This window comes from Dipodomys ordii, unplaced genomic scaffold, assembly GCF_000151885.1.
Source record: "Dipodomys ordii isolate 6190 unplaced genomic scaffold, Dord_2.0 Scaffold72, whole genome shotgun sequence".
In the NCBI taxonomy this organism is placed as follows: domain Eukaryota; kingdom Metazoa; phylum Chordata; class Mammalia; order Rodentia; family Heteromyidae; genus Dipodomys; species Dipodomys ordii.
In genome coordinates this window covers 1,800,049-1,817,548 of record NW_012267288.1, presented here as the reverse complement: position 1 = coordinate 1,817,548, position 17,500 = coordinate 1,800,049, and the positions used below count along the sequence as shown (strand labels likewise).

Genomic DNA, 17,500 nt, shown 5'->3' with positions numbered 1-17,500 from the left:
TGTAATCCTAGCTACTCAGGAGGCTGAGATCTGAGGATCGTGGTTCAAAGCCAGCCCAGGCAGGAAAGTCCATGAGACTCTTATCTCCAACAAAAAACACTAGAAAATCAGAAGTGGCGCTGTGACTCAAGCAGTAGAGCACTTGCCTTGAGCTGAAGAGCTGGGGGACAGCACCCAGACTCAGAGATCAAGCCCCACGACCGACAAAAACAAAAAAAAACAAAACAAAAAAAACATAATTTTGCCGTAATCCTAGCTACTCAAGAGGCTGAGATCTGAGGATCATGGTTAAAAGCCAACCCAGGCAGGAAAGTCTGTGAGACTCTTATCTCCAATAAACCACTAGAAAACTGGAAGTGATGCTGTGGCTCAAGTGGTAGAGCTTGAGCTGAAGAGCACAGGGAAAGTGCCCAGGCCCAGAGTTCAAGCCCAATGACTGACAAAAAATAAATATATATATATATATATATAATTATATATACATAATTTTATTGTTATTATTAAGGTGTTGTACAGAGGGTTACCATTTCATAAGTCAGATCATGAGTACATTTCTCTTTTTTTAGACAATGTCACACTTTCTTCACTTTCCCCCAGTTTCCCCTCCCCTTATCCTTGCCCACAAGTTACATAGGTCATCTTTCATATCAGAAAATTTCCTTTCTCTGTGCTGGTACTGGGACTTGAACTGGGCACTCTCCCTTAGTTTTTTAGTTCAAGGATGGGGATGAGTTAAAGCTCCACCCAGTTTTTGTTATTGTTGTTGTGAGTTTGTGTGTGTGTGTGTGTGAATTTCACTTACAAGTCACAGATCCACTTTTGGTTTTTAGTGGTTCAAGATAAGAGTCTCATAGATTTCCCTGCCTGGACTGGCTTCAAAACACGATCCTAGATCTCAGCCTCTTGAGCAGCTCGGGTTACAGAGTTACAGATATGGTTCCCAGAATTTTTTTTTAATTTAACCCTGGAAACTAACATCTTAATTTATACCAACTTCAATGCCTGCTTGCCTGTAGACATGATTTTGTGCTAGTTGTTACCCAGATGGAGTTGCACAATCATGATCTGTCACATAAACAAAATGTTTATGCAACATACTCGTTAATTAATGATGCCATCAGCAGCTTAATGAGTGTCAGTCATACTTAAGTGCAGGGTAGTGTGCAAGAGATGTAGAATCATTTGTTACTTCCCTTCCAATTACTTTAATACAATCAGCCTTTCTAAAGCAGTGAGATTTCAATTCTGATTGAGCAAAAGAATGCAAAACAAGATCTCATTTTTACTTAAGAAGAGCAGCACAGTGTGTGTCAGGATACAATAGTGGCACCCTACTCATGTTTACTGAAACACTATTCACACTAGCCAAATTATGAAAACAGCCCAGAGTCCCTACAACTGATTAATAGATTTTCTTAAATGTGTTACATTTACACAGTGGAGTATTATTCAACCTTAAAGAAGAGTGAAATTGTGTTGCTTACAGGAAAATGGATAGACACAGATCCATCATATTAAGCAAAGAAAACCATCCTTCTACTTATTTGTTGTTTCTAATAAATAACATCTCTTATTGAGTGAATTTAATGAGACTATTGTTCAGCTTGGTTCTTTACAAGCATCTGACTAATACCGTTTTATCACCTGGAACTTCCTTGTTGCAATTAGTTAGTAAATGCTTGTCTCACAACTTCTGGGCAAGTCAAACTGTTTTCACTGAAACAGAATAAATGGGTGGATCCTGAAGGTTTTGAATTTACTGAATTTAAGAAATAAAATGACCACAGAAAGTGTCTACGTGCTGCTGGGCTCTGGTGGCTTACACTTGTAATCTAACCTACTTAGGAGGCTGAGATTTGAGGATCATGGTTCTGAGTCTGCCCAAGACAAGTTGGGAAGTAATTTGGAAGATCATATTGCTATCATGGACTTAACTAAATCATATCATGTGATAGCTTATTTATTACTTACCTTCAGTTACATCTCATTTTATTAAATATATTAAAGTGAGTGTTCTTAAAATAATGTACCTTAGCTAGGCACTGGGAGATCACACCTGCAATTCTTCCTAGTCAGGAGGCTAAGATCTGAGGATCAGTTTGAAACCAGTCCAGGCAAGAAAGTTGGTTAGACTCTTATTCAGTTAACCAGCAAAAAGCTGGAAGGAGAGCTGTGGCTCAAGTAGTAGAGTGCCAGCCTTGAGTTATAAAAAAGTCTATGGAAAGCACAAGATCCTAAGTTCAAGCGTCAGTAGCAACACATGTTGATGATGATGATGGTGGTAGTGGTGGTGGTGGTGGTGGTGTGTGTTTGTTTGTTTGAAACCTTTAAGTACCATTTTTAGGAGCTCTAATACTTTGAGAGTCATGACAAAAACATGTTGGGGAGATACAGTCATCAGAAAACATACCTCATAGAATAGTTGAATGAATGTAAGTCATTTCACTGGTATTATTTTAGCCCAAGGTAATGGCTGATGGCCAACCGGCTCATCTGTCAACACGCTACTTTCTGTGCAATAGGTAGTTTTCATAAAGGTATAAAAACATTTGAGATTCCTTTGGAGACTAGATTCCACAAAATTACAAGGTATTATTATTCCTGTGTATTTTAGCAACCCTCTAGTCAACCAAAGGTCTTATTTCACTTTTGTCCACAAGAAGGGTGTGGCTAATACCACAATGCACACTTTATATGCCACAGACCAACCAGTGCCAGCACTAGACCTGTAATTACTACCCAGAGAAACCAGAAAGATTTATTTCCCTTATTAATTCTAAGAATCCAATGAGTGGGTTAGTTTGTCCCAGAATATTATTTTATTACATGAACAATGTTGAGCTCATTTCTCTATTTAACCTTTTAATGAGAAAAATACATAAACAGTGTGACACGACTTCTGATTCCATCAGTTAGCAGCTATTAAAACGACATTGTCACAGTATTAAAGTTGGCAAATAGCCACTTGTTATTCTTTGTTGTTGTTTTCTTTTGTTTTCTCTGTAGTTTTAGGTTAATTAAGAAAAATTATCAAAGCTTCATATGTTGACATATGTTAATGATACTGTAGAAAATAATATCCAAAACACGATAAATTCATATGATAAATGCAAACTAAAATTGATTTATTTTCCACAAACATATGCTGGTGAATAATGACAGTAAATAAATATAAATCTTTGATATTTACATGGCCTTTTGCAAATTTGTCCATCTCATTGTTTTTCTGTTCACACCTATTTTTGCTACCATCATTTGGTAACACAATTGGGAAGATTTTGCTACAAGTGGCCCTTAGTCTTGTCTCAAGTACTTTGAAAATATTCTCATCTCTACTCATTCCACAGAGACTGTTCATAGAACCTATCTTTTCACTTCTAGTTACTCAAAAACTAGCTCGCAATGGTACCAAACACCTATAATCCCAGCACTCAGGAAGCTAAGGCTAAGAATTGAAATCCAAGGATTGAAAGGTTGAAGTCTATCTGTAATTTATAATATATAATGTATACATGCTATACATATAATATATAGTATATATAATTATATACCATATTTTATATGGTATATAACAATATATACTAAACATATAATTATATATTATATATAATGTGAATCCATTGTGAGCAATGAAGACTACTTAAAATAATTTTCTTACCATGTCTCACTATATAGCCTAGGCTGGCCTGGAATTCAGGATTCTCTTTGTATACAACCCAAGTGCTGGATAATAGGATTGACACCATTACTACTAGCTATCAAAATAGTCCCTTCTTTGTATTGACTATTGATGTTGTTCCTAATATCTTAAATAACTCTAAGCAACTGTTCTCATTAAACGAGTAATTATCTTACATAAGATATGCAGTCTGAACACATTTCTTCTCATGCTGCCATTGAACATGAGTTAATTAACTAATTACCTTTAAATGATGTGCTTTGCTTGGCTGATAAATGAGCCACTTGATTACTGCCTCACTTTCATTTTCATTTTCTGAAGGAGTTCTCCTATTTTCATCTGTTGGTATATTAATCACATTTAGCAGGTTTTTTTAGAATGCTGTTTTCTGTGATTTTTCATCATGAAGTGTATACCTCTCATTTGGTTGTTTTCTATCTCATTTCATTTTTCATATAATTTTCTTCTGTTCTTGCCTCCTTCCAGTTAAAATTCTTTATTATTCCCTTTTATCTCTCTCTTGAAGGAGGACATGGCGTTGCCAGCTGCATGTAACTTGTATTGTTTTAGTGGTTACGTGAGTGTTTCTAGTACCCATCTTGTCACAGTCTACCATTAAGTGATACACTAGGTCAATATACATTGTGCAAAACTTACAAGAGCAATCTTTATTTGCTTCTCGGCTTTTTTTTCCTTTTATGCACATAGTAAGGTCAACTATGTATTGTAATTATTTTTATTTAACTGGTAAGTGTTTCATAAAAGAATTAATTAAATATAAAAGTTATAATATACATTTCTGGTCTCTCTTCATTCTGTATTCTAGACATCTTACCATTGATATCATTGCCCTCTAACTCCAAGTCTTCTTGAAAGAAGAGTCTTGACTGTAGGCCTGAAATTGACTATTTTATCTTTCATATGCCTTAAAGTCTCTTTATTTTACTTCCACTTTTTAAGTTGCTTCCACTGGAGATAGAATTTGAGGTTGACAGTTTTGTTTGTTGCTGTTTTCAATTCTGTGGGTTTTTTTTTCAATTAGGTATCTGTTGTTATCCATATTTATTTTCCTCTGTACATAATGTCCCTGTCTTGGCTGCTTTTATGATCATTTTTCTTTGTCACTAACTTTGAAATTGTGATGGGCTTTCATACTGTCTCTTACTTGTGATCTTGTGCTTGGAGTTTACTGATAATCTTAGATTTGTAAGCTTATACTTTTCACTAAGTTGGGAAAATGTATTGGTCATTATTTATTCAAATACTTTTTCTGTTACCCTACCCTTTCTCCTGTTCTTCAGGGCTTCAACTACACATATATTAGTCTGCTTGAAGGTGAACCATAACTATTTGGAATAGTTTCTATCATTGTGTCTTGAAAAGCAATGATCTTTTCTCTTTCATTATCTAATCTATTATTTATCCTATCCCTTGTTTTTCATTTCAGGCACTGCTTCTAGACTTTTGTCATTGCTTTGTTTTTGTTTTCTGAGACAGGATTTTATTATGTAACCCTAGCTGACCTCAAATTCACCATCTTCCTTGCTCTCCTTCTCAAGTACTCGGATTACAACCCCACTTATATCTAGACTTTTGATTTGGGAACTTTTTATATCTTTATTATTTCTTGACTTTGGGGGATTGTTTATGGAGGTACTTGGGTTTGAACTAGGATGTTTTGAAGATGGAATCTCCCAAACTTTTCTGTTCAGGCTGGCTTTCAACACAATCCTTGGGGTCTCAGACTCCTGAATACCTAGGATAACAACCATGAGTCACCAGTACCTGGCTGTCATCCAGCCTTTTTTTGCTCCAGTTATTTTTTGCTTTGTACTAGGGTCTCTCTTGTTGCCCAAGCCACTCTGGCCCTTGATCTTCCTATTTACACTTTCTACTATTGCTGTGATATGCCAGCCTTGCTTTTAGATAAGGCCTCATAAACTTCTTCCACCTGGGCTGACTTGGAGCCTGAGTTCTCCAGATCTCACATCCTCCTGTGTATCCGGGATAACAGGTACATGTCACCATATCTGGTTATTGATTGAATAACCAATCTTCTCCATCTAAATAGGATAACAGGTATGAACCACTGGAACCCAGCTTAACTTGTTGACTATGCTATACATTGATAACTTTTCATTAACAAGTAAACCATTATAGAATTTATTCTATCCCACATTGTACAATAGATAAATTAGGTATTGAACATGTGTGTTTTATGCTTAGGTTTTTTGTTTGTTTGTTTTGGGCTTTTTTGCCAGTCCTCGGGTTTGAACTCTGGGCCTGAGCACTATCCCTGAGCTCCATTTGCTCAAGGCTAGCACTCTACCACTTAATCCACAGTGCCACTTTCAGCTTTTTCTGTGATTAATTGGAGGTCTGATGGCCTTTCTTAGCCCAATTGGCTTCTAACCATGATCTTAGATCTCATTTTCCTGAGTAGCTAGGATTACAGGTATAAGTCACCCATACCCAATTTACCATATAGAATTTTGTTTGGATAGCTGGGTACTGTGTCTTCTTCCAATTTCTTTTATTTTATATTTTATTATTTTTTATTGTGAAAATACTGTACAGAGGGGTTACAATTACATGGGCAAGATAATGAGTACACTTATCAAGCATTGTAGGTTCCTCCTTTATTTCCCTTTCCCCTCCACAAATTATACCAACATCAAATACAGTGAAAGCAAAGGTTATACTGTGGGGGAGGGACATACAAAGCAACAAAGAAATAATCTTACAAATGTGTTAGAAGCAATCGCATGAAAGAAAAAAAATTTGAATACATATCTTAGGGTTCATTTCCCTAACATCACCCTATCTGACCTTTTCTGCTTGACTCAGACATTTACTAGATATTATTTACTATAGCTAAGATATGGAACCAACCCAGATGCCCCTCAGTAGATGAATGGATCAAGAAAATGTGGTATATATATACACAATGGAATTCTATGCCTCCATCAGAAAGAATGACATTGCCCCATTTGTTAGGAAATGGAAAGGCTTGGAAAAAATTATATTAAGTGAAGTAAGCCAGGTTCTTCCAATTTCTTATGCGAGTCATTTCCCTAGAGTCTATACATACAGTAATTTTCATATCTGTTGCATTCCCAGCTAAATTTTGATAGTGAAAACTGTTAAAGAAGCAATTTGAAAATACTTATCAGCAAGGAAAACCTATATACCTTTTACCCTAAATTCCTCTTAGGAATTTAATCTTCAGAAATGAAAGGAAAGCACAAAGATTTTATCCAAAGATATGTGTTGTAACTTTGATGGTTGTTGTTGTTGAGTACTTGGGTTTCCCAAGTAGGACTCTATCATTTGATCCTTACCTCTAGCCCTTTTTTGCTTCACTTTTCTTCTGTTCATGCCTGGGCAGGTCTGGAACATAATCCTCCTATTTATACTCCCTATAGCTAGGATGACAGATGCATGACCCAGCTTTTGTTGGTTGTTGTTTGTTTTTTATTATTTTTTTTGTTGGTTGGTGGTGGTGGTGGTGATGGTGGTGGTGGTGGTGGTGGTGGCGGTGGTGGTGACCAGACCCAAAAAAAAAAGGGAAGCAATTTTTTAGGGGGGTTGGCCGTGAGGCTGGAATTCTGGGCCTGGGCACTGTCCCTCAGCTCTTCAGCTCAAGGCTAGTGCTCTACCACTTGAGCCACAGCACCACTTCTGGCTTTTTCCGCTTATGTAGTGCTGAGGAATTGAACCCAGGGCCTCATGCATGCAAGGCAAGCACTCTACAGCTAAGCCACCTTCCCAGCCCCAAAGTGAAGCAATTTTAACATATTAAAAATGTTAAAGATGTTTAAATGTTAAAGAATATTTAATAATCTAAGAAAAAGCTTGCAGTATAATACAGATAAAAGCAAAATACAAAACTGCATGCATACAATAATATTAATCTGACATATCCAGAAGGATATAAACTTTAACATTATCTTACCTTTTTCCAGTGGGCCATATTTTCATGGTCACAGCAAAACACATATTTTTAAATGTAATTTATTACAATTCTACTTTTAGGTAAATAAATAAGGTTCATCTTTTTTTTCACTTCTAGGACTAAAGAAACATAACATTTTAGTTTATTGCCTAAATACCATGTGTCCTCCTGAAAAATAACCTATAAAACACAAAGCTCCTTGAAAATAATTAGTTATTTTTGAAATAATAAGATATTTTTCATTTTTTTTCTCATACTACAATGTTTCACCTCCTTTCCCATTTTGTAAATGCCAGCTAGGACGCAGTGGCTCTGGATGCTCAGACCCCATCCATGGTGGGGAGTAGGGAAGGGCTGGATCTCAGGTGTGATCAGCTCCCGAGGTAGAGTAGAGTCAGAGCCAGGTGCGGACAGGGCTCAAGCAGAGGATGACAGCAGACTGGGTGTACAGAGGGTTTAATCACACAATCCAATCTGTTAGGGAACATTAGAGCCAAGTTTCTCACTTGTGAAGGAGGGGATAATGAAAGTAGAAAGGATGGAACCTGGAAATAACCGTGTGAACTTGGACTAGAATTGAAGGTACTAACCTGACAGGACTCACAGATGTTAAGAAATATACAAAGATAGAGACAAGCCAGGCGCCTGTAATCCTAGCTACTCAGGAGGCTGAGATCTGAGGATTTCGGTTCAAAGCCTGCCCAGGCAGGAAAGTCTGTGAGACTCTTATCTCCAATAAACCACTAGAAAACTGGAAGTGGTGCTTTGACTCAAGCAATAGAGCACTTGCCTTGAGCTGAAGAGCATAGGGACAGTGCCCAAGCCCAGAGTTCAAGCCCCACGACCGACCAAAAAAGGAAAGATGAGACATAAATGGAAGTGGAAATAAGTGCATGCATCTGCACACACACAAACACACACACACACACACACACACACACCATTACCCAGCACTCTTTACCAACACTGTAATAATAATGAGCCCAACAGCCATAATGACATTCTCCACTAAAAGATCTTTGGGAAATGACTGATTTCAAGATTATGGCAGAAAACCTTTGACATCATAAAATATGTGCCTATTCAAGGGACATATCAGAGGACAGCAAATTCCAATTCAAAGAGCTTCCACTAACTGCATCTGAGACAACTGGAGTGCCAAATAATTATACTAGTTATAAACCACCTGAAGAAAACACAAAACTATAGACTACTACTAAATAAACTGAAATTTTGTTAAGTAATTGGCTATTAACCTACCTCCAATATATCTCATCTCAAAACATTTACCAACAAAGAGAAAAAGGATAAGTTCATAATGGAGAAGCTTCATTATAAAAGTGAACATGAAGCCTTTCCTCCTAACTACTTACATGTCTGAGATCCAGAGGATTGTAGTTTCAGACCAGCTGGACAGAAATGTCCCCAAGAGATTCTGTTTCCAAAATAACCAACAAAAACCTGGGTTGGACTCAGTTGTAGAGCTCCAGCCAAGTAAGCAAAATGTGAGGTCTTGAATTCATGCCCAGGTACTGGCCAAAACAAAAAAACAAAAAAGGAAGGAAGGAAGGAAGGAAAGAAGGAAGGAAGGGAAGGAAGGAAGAGAGGGAAGGAGAGAAGGAGGGAGGGAAGGAGGGACGGAGGAAGGGTAGGAGGGAGGGAGGGAAGGAGAAGAGAGAGAGAGAAACAGGACTATAATGGGATTGACAAGACAGAGGAACAGAGAATTGCCTCTGTGGTATACAGGTGAAATACTATCATAATCTGAACTCTCTCATGAGAAAATATTGAGTGAGCTAGAAGTGAAATATTCTACCACATAGAATTTTTTCAAAAAAAATCAGTCATTAGTATCAAGGTCTTCTGAAGAACAGTCCCAAACTGAAGGCAACTAAAAACATAATGAAATGGAGTGTCCTTTTCCTGAATAGGACATCCTACATGATCAGACAACTGACAAAGCTTGAATGGCAAGCATGTGTCAAACTCCCAGTCCCCCTGCTTCCTTTTCACAAATTCTGAGATTACAGAATGTACCACCCACTCCTGGATTAATTTTCTCATTTTGATCATAAGAATGTTTTTGTTATGCCGGGCGCTGGTGGCTCACGCCTGTAATCCTAGCTACTCGGGAGGCTGAGATCTGAGGATCGCGGTTCAAAGCCAGCCCGGGCAGGAGAGACCGTGAGACTCCTATCTCCAATAAACCACCAGAAAACCGGAAGTGGCGCTGTAGCTCAAGTGGTAGAGTGCTCGCCTTGAGCTGAAGAGCTGAGGGACAGCGCCCAGGCCCAGAGTTCAAGCCCCGACCGACAAAAAAAAAAAAAAAAAGAATGTTTTTGTTTATAAGAAATGATTTCTATGCAGTGGTGCATAGACTATCAAGAGAACAGAGTTCTTTATCCCCTAATGACAAAGTGAATGAGTCCAGGCAAATTATCTCTACCTCTGCATCCTCATTTGTATTATAGGAATACTACAAGCATCTATCACTCACAATTGTTTTGAGATAATTGTGAAAATTAAGTGCTCCTTCAGTGCTTAGTAAATATTGGCTGTTCTTTGCATGCTTTTAGATAGTAGCCACACTATAGTATGAAAATTTGGTTGCCTATATTTAATCTTTCTCATATATATTCAACCTTCCCTTGAGTCCTCCTCTTTCCTCTCCATATTGGTCTTCTGTTTTTTGTTCTTTTTATTGTCACAGTGATGTACAGAGGAGTTACAGTTATATAAGTAAGGTAATAAGTACATTTTTTCCTACGTCTCCCCCACACAAGTTGTACAGATCATTTCCAATATAGTGTCTTGTGAGAATCACTGTTGCACTGATTCACCCCCTTTTCCTTTGTCTCATCATTCTGTTGTTCCCCTTCCCTTCCCTAATTCAGATAAATGTATATACAATACCAAGGTACCAAAATCAGATACAATGACAGCAGGGGATATACAATAGGGGGAAGAACATAGAAAATAAATAAGAAATTACACAGTACATTAAAACAACAACAACAAAGAAAAACCTCTTGTGTCCATGTTTTGGAGTTCATTTCTCTTAGCATCATCTTCTATGGTCATATGTACATAGTTAATAGACTACTCTGCCCATCTGCCAAGATTATCCTGGATGTATACTGATTATTGCAAATAAGAGAAACCATGGGACCTACTGGCTTACTTCACTTAATATGATTTTTTTAGTACCAACTCATGCCTCTCCATCACAAAGCCTTGTATTCAGATGATTTACCATATAGTCCTAATACATAAAATCGTCACCTGTAGAATATGTATGAAAGTAAGTATGTAACAAAGTATACAAAAATCGTATTTGAACAGATTCCATAAGATAATGTTTTAATTAAAATAGAAACAGCCAGGCACTGGGGCTCATGCTTATAATCTCTAGCTACTCAGGATGCTGAGATCTGAGTAATGCAATTCAAAGTCATCCTGGACAGGCAAGTCCATGAGACTAACCATCTAAAAAACAAGTGAGCCAGGCACTGGTAGCTCACGCCTGTAATCTAGCTACTCAGGAGGCTGAGATCTAAGGATCATGGTTCAAAGCCAGCCCGGGCAGGAAAGTCCGAGAGACTCTTATCTCTAATAAACCACTAGAAAACCAGAAGTGACACAGTGGCTCAAGCGGTAGAGCGCTTGCCTTGAGCTGAAGAGCGCAGGGACAGTGCCCAGGCCCAGAGTTCAAGCCCCACAACTGACAAAAAAAAAAAAAAAACAGAAGTGAAGCTGTGGTTCAAAGTGGTAGGCAGAGCTTGGGCTCTGTCCCTTAGCTTTTCCTGCTCAAGGCTAGCACTGTACCATGCACACTACAGCTCCACTTCAGACATTTTGATGGTTAATTAGAGAAAAGCGTCTCAGACTATCCAGGCTGGCTTCAAATTACAATCCTCAGGCCTCAGCTTCCTGTGCTGCTAGGATTATAGGAGTGAGCTACCAGCATTCAGTGGTTTAGGACATTTTAAAAATATGTGTCTTATTTAATCTTTAAAGATAAATTCAAAGGATACATACTTAAAAACCAAAAGCCTAACTTACGTTTCTACACAGGATACCAATAAGAGGAATTCTTATAAATGTAAAGTTAACCTACTTTTTCCCCAAATATGTCTGATTATAGGCAATAAATACAAGAATTGGTGTCCTAACACAAAATGCAACAAATATGGGGCTGTCCGTGATCATCTCCTTTATATACGGGTGGGAGATGACTCTCTTGATTCTGAGTATTGCACCAGCACTCACTTTAACGGGAATGATTGAAACTACAGCGGTGACTGGTTTTGCCAACAAGGATAAACAAGAACTGAAGCGTGCTGGAAAGGTAAAATGACATCCTTGAACCATCGTCCCATTGTAAGAGAAAATAATCAGAGGGCCTATACTAAGGATTATTCATTTCCTGTCTTAGGAACCAGTAGAGTGTTCCTTTAGGTTTTTCACTCAAAGCTCGTGTTCTACCACTGAGTCGTGATTCTACTTCTGGCTTTTTGACAATTAATTGGAGATAAGAATCTCATGGACTTTGCTGCCCAGGCTGGCTTTGAACTGTGATCCTCAGATTCAGCCTCCTATGTACCTGGGATCACAGGCATGACCCACTGTCACCTGGCTAACCAGTTCCTTTAATGATACAGTTTCAAAACTCTTTATCACATTGTTGAACAGTTTTTGAATATACAAATGATTCTAATATCATTTAAGATATGTATCATAGTGACTTGATCACACTCCAATAAATATGAATATTCATAAGTAGGCAGGCCAAGTACCAGAATCAATATAATCTGGCCTGGCTGACCCTTGACCAATCTTGCACTAGGGAAGGATCTTTGGAATGTTTCGTTGAGCTCTGTACATGGATCTGCTTAGCAAATATTTGCCTTAAAGTTAGAGAATGCAGCCTGTATGATTTTTTAATTATGATAATTTATAAAACATTATATTAGTAATGTTATTTAGAGTTGTCCATCATATTGTACCATAACATTTAGATATATGTGTGTGTATATATATGTACATATATACATACATGTGCATATATGTACATACACTTTTCCTTTTTCTTTCTTCTGTGTGTGTGTGTGTGTGTGTGTGTGTGTGTGTGTGGTGTGTATTGGGGCTTGAGGTCAGGGTTTCAATGTCTTGCTTGGCTTTTTAGGTCATGGTTGATGCTCTCCTACTTGAACCAGGCCTCCAATCCAGCTTTTTACTGGTTCCTTGGAAATGAAATCCCTCAGACTTATAAGCTAGCTTCAAACTATGATCTTCTAAATCTCAGCCTCCTGAGTCCCTAAAATTATAGGCATGAGTTACTGGTGCCTAACTTGACTTTTCCATTTTAAGTCATTAATCTCAGACTCTCCAATCAGTAATTTCCATCAAACAGGCTTAGTTTACCAAAAATTAACTTAGAATATAAGTCAATAAAATATATTGGTTTCTCTTTTCGTTGCATATATCGATTTAGATAAATTTCCAAAATGGCTTTCTTTGATTTTCTTAAAGGTGAATATATTTCATTTCTATAATGACTTTTTCTCTGCATTGTTAAAATATAATCATAAAGATATTTTGTTGAATGCTTCTTTTTTTTTTTTTTTGGTGCTGGACTTGAGGCTTGAACATAGGGCCTGGGTGCTGTCCCTGAGTTTTCCCCCTACTCAAGAATAGCACTTTACCACTTGAGCTGCAGCTCCACTTCTGGCCCTTTTTTTCTTGGTTAAATGGATATAAACATCTCACAAACTTTCCTACCCTGCTGGCTTCAAACCATGATCCTCAGAGCTCAGCCTCCTACGTAGCTAGGATTATAGATGTGAGTCACCTATGATTAGCTTAGCTTCAACATTCTTATCCATTTTTCTTACACACTACCTCATATGTCATTCTCTGAGTTCATTTTCGAATTAATGAAGATTTGAAACAATTTAATATCAAAAATTGAGAACGAAGTCCAGGTATCCTAACCACAATCCAAAAATTATATTTCTCTCCTACAACCCAAAGCGCCCTTCAATTAATACTGGGTACCCATCTGTTTCTTTTGTCCCATAATCTCAAGCAAAATGAACAACAGAAAGCCTATTTTTTCAAAACAACCTATAGGTCAGGCATGGTGGTGCACTCTTGCAATCCCAAAACTCAGGAGGCCAGCATGAGTTACACAGAAAGACCCTGCTTTCGGTAGGGAAATATATATATATATTCAAAACAACCTGTGTGTTCATGTCCACAAAAGGTATTCTAAATCAAAACCTCCTCCATTTTGAATTAATGAATTAATGTTATTACATGTCTTAAACTATATAAATATGGAAAGCATTAATCATATTTGAGGTAGATACAGTTGAAAGTTCATAGACATCAAAATGGCAAATGGCTTTATCTTATGAAAAATTTTATCACCACATTGCATAATCCCTTATTGAAATGTTCCTCAGTCCTTTCTAGCTGCTGTTTCCATTTGGATGTTGGAATAAAAGGATTATTTATTTGCTTCTCCCTGCTATCTTTTCTGTTATTGTTGTTGAATGGTTTCATAATTTATGGGAATCTCCTTTGCATGTGAACATAGGCCTCACCAATATTTGAGCTCCCTATCTGTGGAACCAATGCCAATTGAAATTCAATTAAAAAAACAAAAACTTGAATGGAAAGATGAAAGTGCAACACTAAATTCCCCTTAAGTTTATAATCCTCAACTGTACTTTGCATATCTTAAGATGGGGTGGGGAGGCGTTGTCTTAAGAGGAAGGAAAGAACAAGCTTTTCAGGAAAATATTTGACTTGATGTACCTCCTGTGTGGTCAGTGTGTGTCTGACATTCACTGCTGGGGAAAATTTCAGCAGGACTAATTTTCTTCTCTATGTTTTTCATTCTCCTTTACAAGATAGCGACTGAAGCCGTGGAGCACATTCGGACTATTGTGTCGCTAACAAGGGAAAAGGCCTTTGAGCAGGTGTATGAAGAGACACTTCAAACCCAACACAGGTAAGGACAGATTCAAGCTGACTCTACGGCTGCATTTTGTTCTGAAAGGCCATGCTCCAATGGCTTACTTGGCAATCGCTATCCTCTGAAATGTTCCTGATAATGGCAGATCATAACTTCTTAAGAGACTTTACCAAGGAGAGACAAAGAACTAAGGACAGATAGGACTAGAACACACATCCTAGGCCTCCCATGTTATCATGTCTTTCACTATGTATACACAAAACTGTCTTATTTCCCTGAAATACTGAAAAACTAGCATAGTCAAGAAAGGAAGTATGATTTCTCATCCCTTTATATGAAACCTGTACAACAATTTACATTTCAAAATAAGTACCTACACAATAAATGAGCTCATTTAGCTGGCACTTTTTTTTTTTTTTTGGTCGTGGGGCTTGAACTCTGGGCCTGGGCGCTGTCCCTCAGCTCTTCAGCTCAAGGTGAGCGCTCTACCACTTGAGCTACAGCGCCACTTCCGGTTTTCTGGTGGTTTATTGGAGATAGGAGTCTCACGGTCTCTCCTGCCCGGGCTGGCTTTGAACCACGATCCTCAGATCTCAGCCTCCTGAGTAGCTAGGATTACAGGCGTGAGCCACCAGCGCCCGGCTAGCTGGCACTTTTTATCATACTGATTCAGAGACAGAGAGAGAGAGAGATGGCCTTGTGGTCTTTTGCTCTCCAGCTTATTCTGCTAATATAAAATTATGATAGAAAAGTAGACAATACAATATTGAATTGAAACTCCTTTTTTCTTTTTTCTTTTTTTTTTTTTTTTGCCAGTCCTGGGGCTTGAACTCACGGCCTGGTCACAGTCCCTGAGCTTCTTTTTTTGCTCAAGGCTAGCTAGCACTATACCACTTGAGCCATAGTGCCATCTCTGATTTTTCTGTTTATGTGGTACAGAGGAATTGACCCCAGGGCTTCATGCATGCTAGGCAAGGACTCTACCACGAAGCCTCATTCCCAGCCCTTGAAACTTCTTTGTACGACTACATAAAGATAATTTTTTAAGTAATGAAGAAAATAAAAAGAAAATTAGAAGTTGGCACTGGTGGCTCATGACTATAATTTTAACTATTCCAAAGTCTAAGGTCTGAGGATTGAGATTCAAAGTCAGCTCAGGCAGCCCAAGAGACTCTTATTTCCAAATAACCAGCAGTGGACCGAGGTGGAGGTCTGGCTCAAGTGGTAGAGTGACAGAGCAAAGAAACTAAGAGATAGTACACAGACCAAGTTCAAGCCCTAGTACTCACACAAACACATACATATACACATATACTCACACTCACACTAGAGACAGACAAGAAAAAAAATTAAAGAAAATTAGAATATTTCTAAATACCTCTAAACCAAATCACTCTTACAGTAACTAGTCGTTTACAACCTTGCCCATTTATTTAACACTACAAGCAACTTAGTTACACTAAGCAATAGAAAACAATGTCACCATAACATCCATCTTCTCTATAACAATTCTCAATCTTTTTTTTTTAAAAATCACTCTCTTTAATCCTTAGGAAAATATATATTCTCTAAATTATAATGTTTCAGATCTTCTACCTTCATTCCTCAAAGTTGATTAAGTTGACCTGACCTAACTCATGACTCATCATTTGGTAAATTGTGCATTTCAGAAATAGCCTGAAGAAAGCCCAGATCATTGGAAGCTGCTATGCCTTCAGCCATGCCTTTGTGTATTTTGCCTATGCAGCTGGGTTTCGATTTGGAGTTTACTTAGTTCAAGCTGGGCGCATGACGCCAGAGGGCATGTTCATGTAAGTTGTACAAATCAGAAATACCACCAGTGGGACCTGTGGGTGTTAGTCAGCAAGATGTCTACTTAACACACGATTAGCATTTTTATCATGCACATAGGAAAGACATGCTGGAAACATTTGTCATTATCTGTACGTACATTTTGTTTCATTCTTAATTGACAACTGATTGTTGTGTATATTATAGGCTTATAGATTACAATGAACTATGTTGATGTACAGAAAGTAATACAAAAAAGTCAAGCTAATTTTTTGTTATTATTTAGTGGTTATAAGAACTCCAGCCTTCACTACTCAGGAGGCTGAGATCTGAGGACTGTGGTTTGAAGCCAGACTAGGCAGGAAAGTCTGTAAGACTCTTTTTTTCTTTTAATTATAAAAATACTGTACAGAGGGGTTACAGTTACATAATGAATATATTTCCTATCAAGTGTTGTTACCTCCTCCTTTATTTTTTCCCTACCATCCCTTTCATTCCCACCTCCCCAACTCCTCCCCACCCCACCCCCACCCCCAAAGTTGTGAAGTTTGTTTTCAACATAGTGTCTTATACATCTCATTGTTACAATGGATCAACCTATATCCTTATTTCAGCATTTTGTTATTTCCCTTCCCCTCCCAAATTAGAAAAATGTGTATACAAGATTCAGGACACCAGAATCAAATACAGTGAAAACAGGGGTCATTAATCTCTAATAAACTACTCAGAAAAAGCCAGAAGTGGTGCTGTGGCTCAAGTGGGATAGCACTACTCTTGAGAACAAAGAGGCTCAGGGACAGTACCTAGGCCCTGAGTTCAAGCCCTAGGAAGAGGAAGCAGAAGCAGAAGAAGAGGAAGAGGAAAAGGAAAAGGAAGAAGAGGAGGAGGTGGTGGGGGTAAGGAAAAGAACCTAAGCAAGGTACTAGTGGCTCATGCCTATAATCCTAGCTATTTAAGGTGAGATCTGAGGAGTGCCTTTGGAAGCCACTATGGGCAGGAAAGACCATAAGACTACCAGCTGCAGCTCAAGTGGTAGGGTGCTTGTCTTGAGAAAAAAGAAGAAGAAAGAAAAAAAAAAGCAAGAGCATGAGGC

At 38.0% G+C, this 17,500-nt stretch overlaps 1 protein-coding gene across 1 annotated transcript in view; it reads left to right on the top strand.

Moving 5' to 3' along the window:
- Positions 1-17,500, top strand: part of Abcb5 (ATP-binding cassette, sub-family B (MDR/TAP), member 5) — a 77,504-nt gene that overhangs the window by 47,358 nt on the left and 12,646 nt on the right. Inside the window, exons 19-21 of the mRNA XM_013023984.1 lie at positions 11,779-11,982; positions 14,552-14,652; positions 16,287-16,427. Of these exons, the coding sequence (XP_012879438.1) occupies positions 11,779-11,982; positions 14,552-14,652; positions 16,287-16,427 (446 nt within the window). The remainder of the gene's footprint in view (positions 1-11,778; positions 11,983-14,551; positions 14,653-16,286; positions 16,428-17,500) is intronic.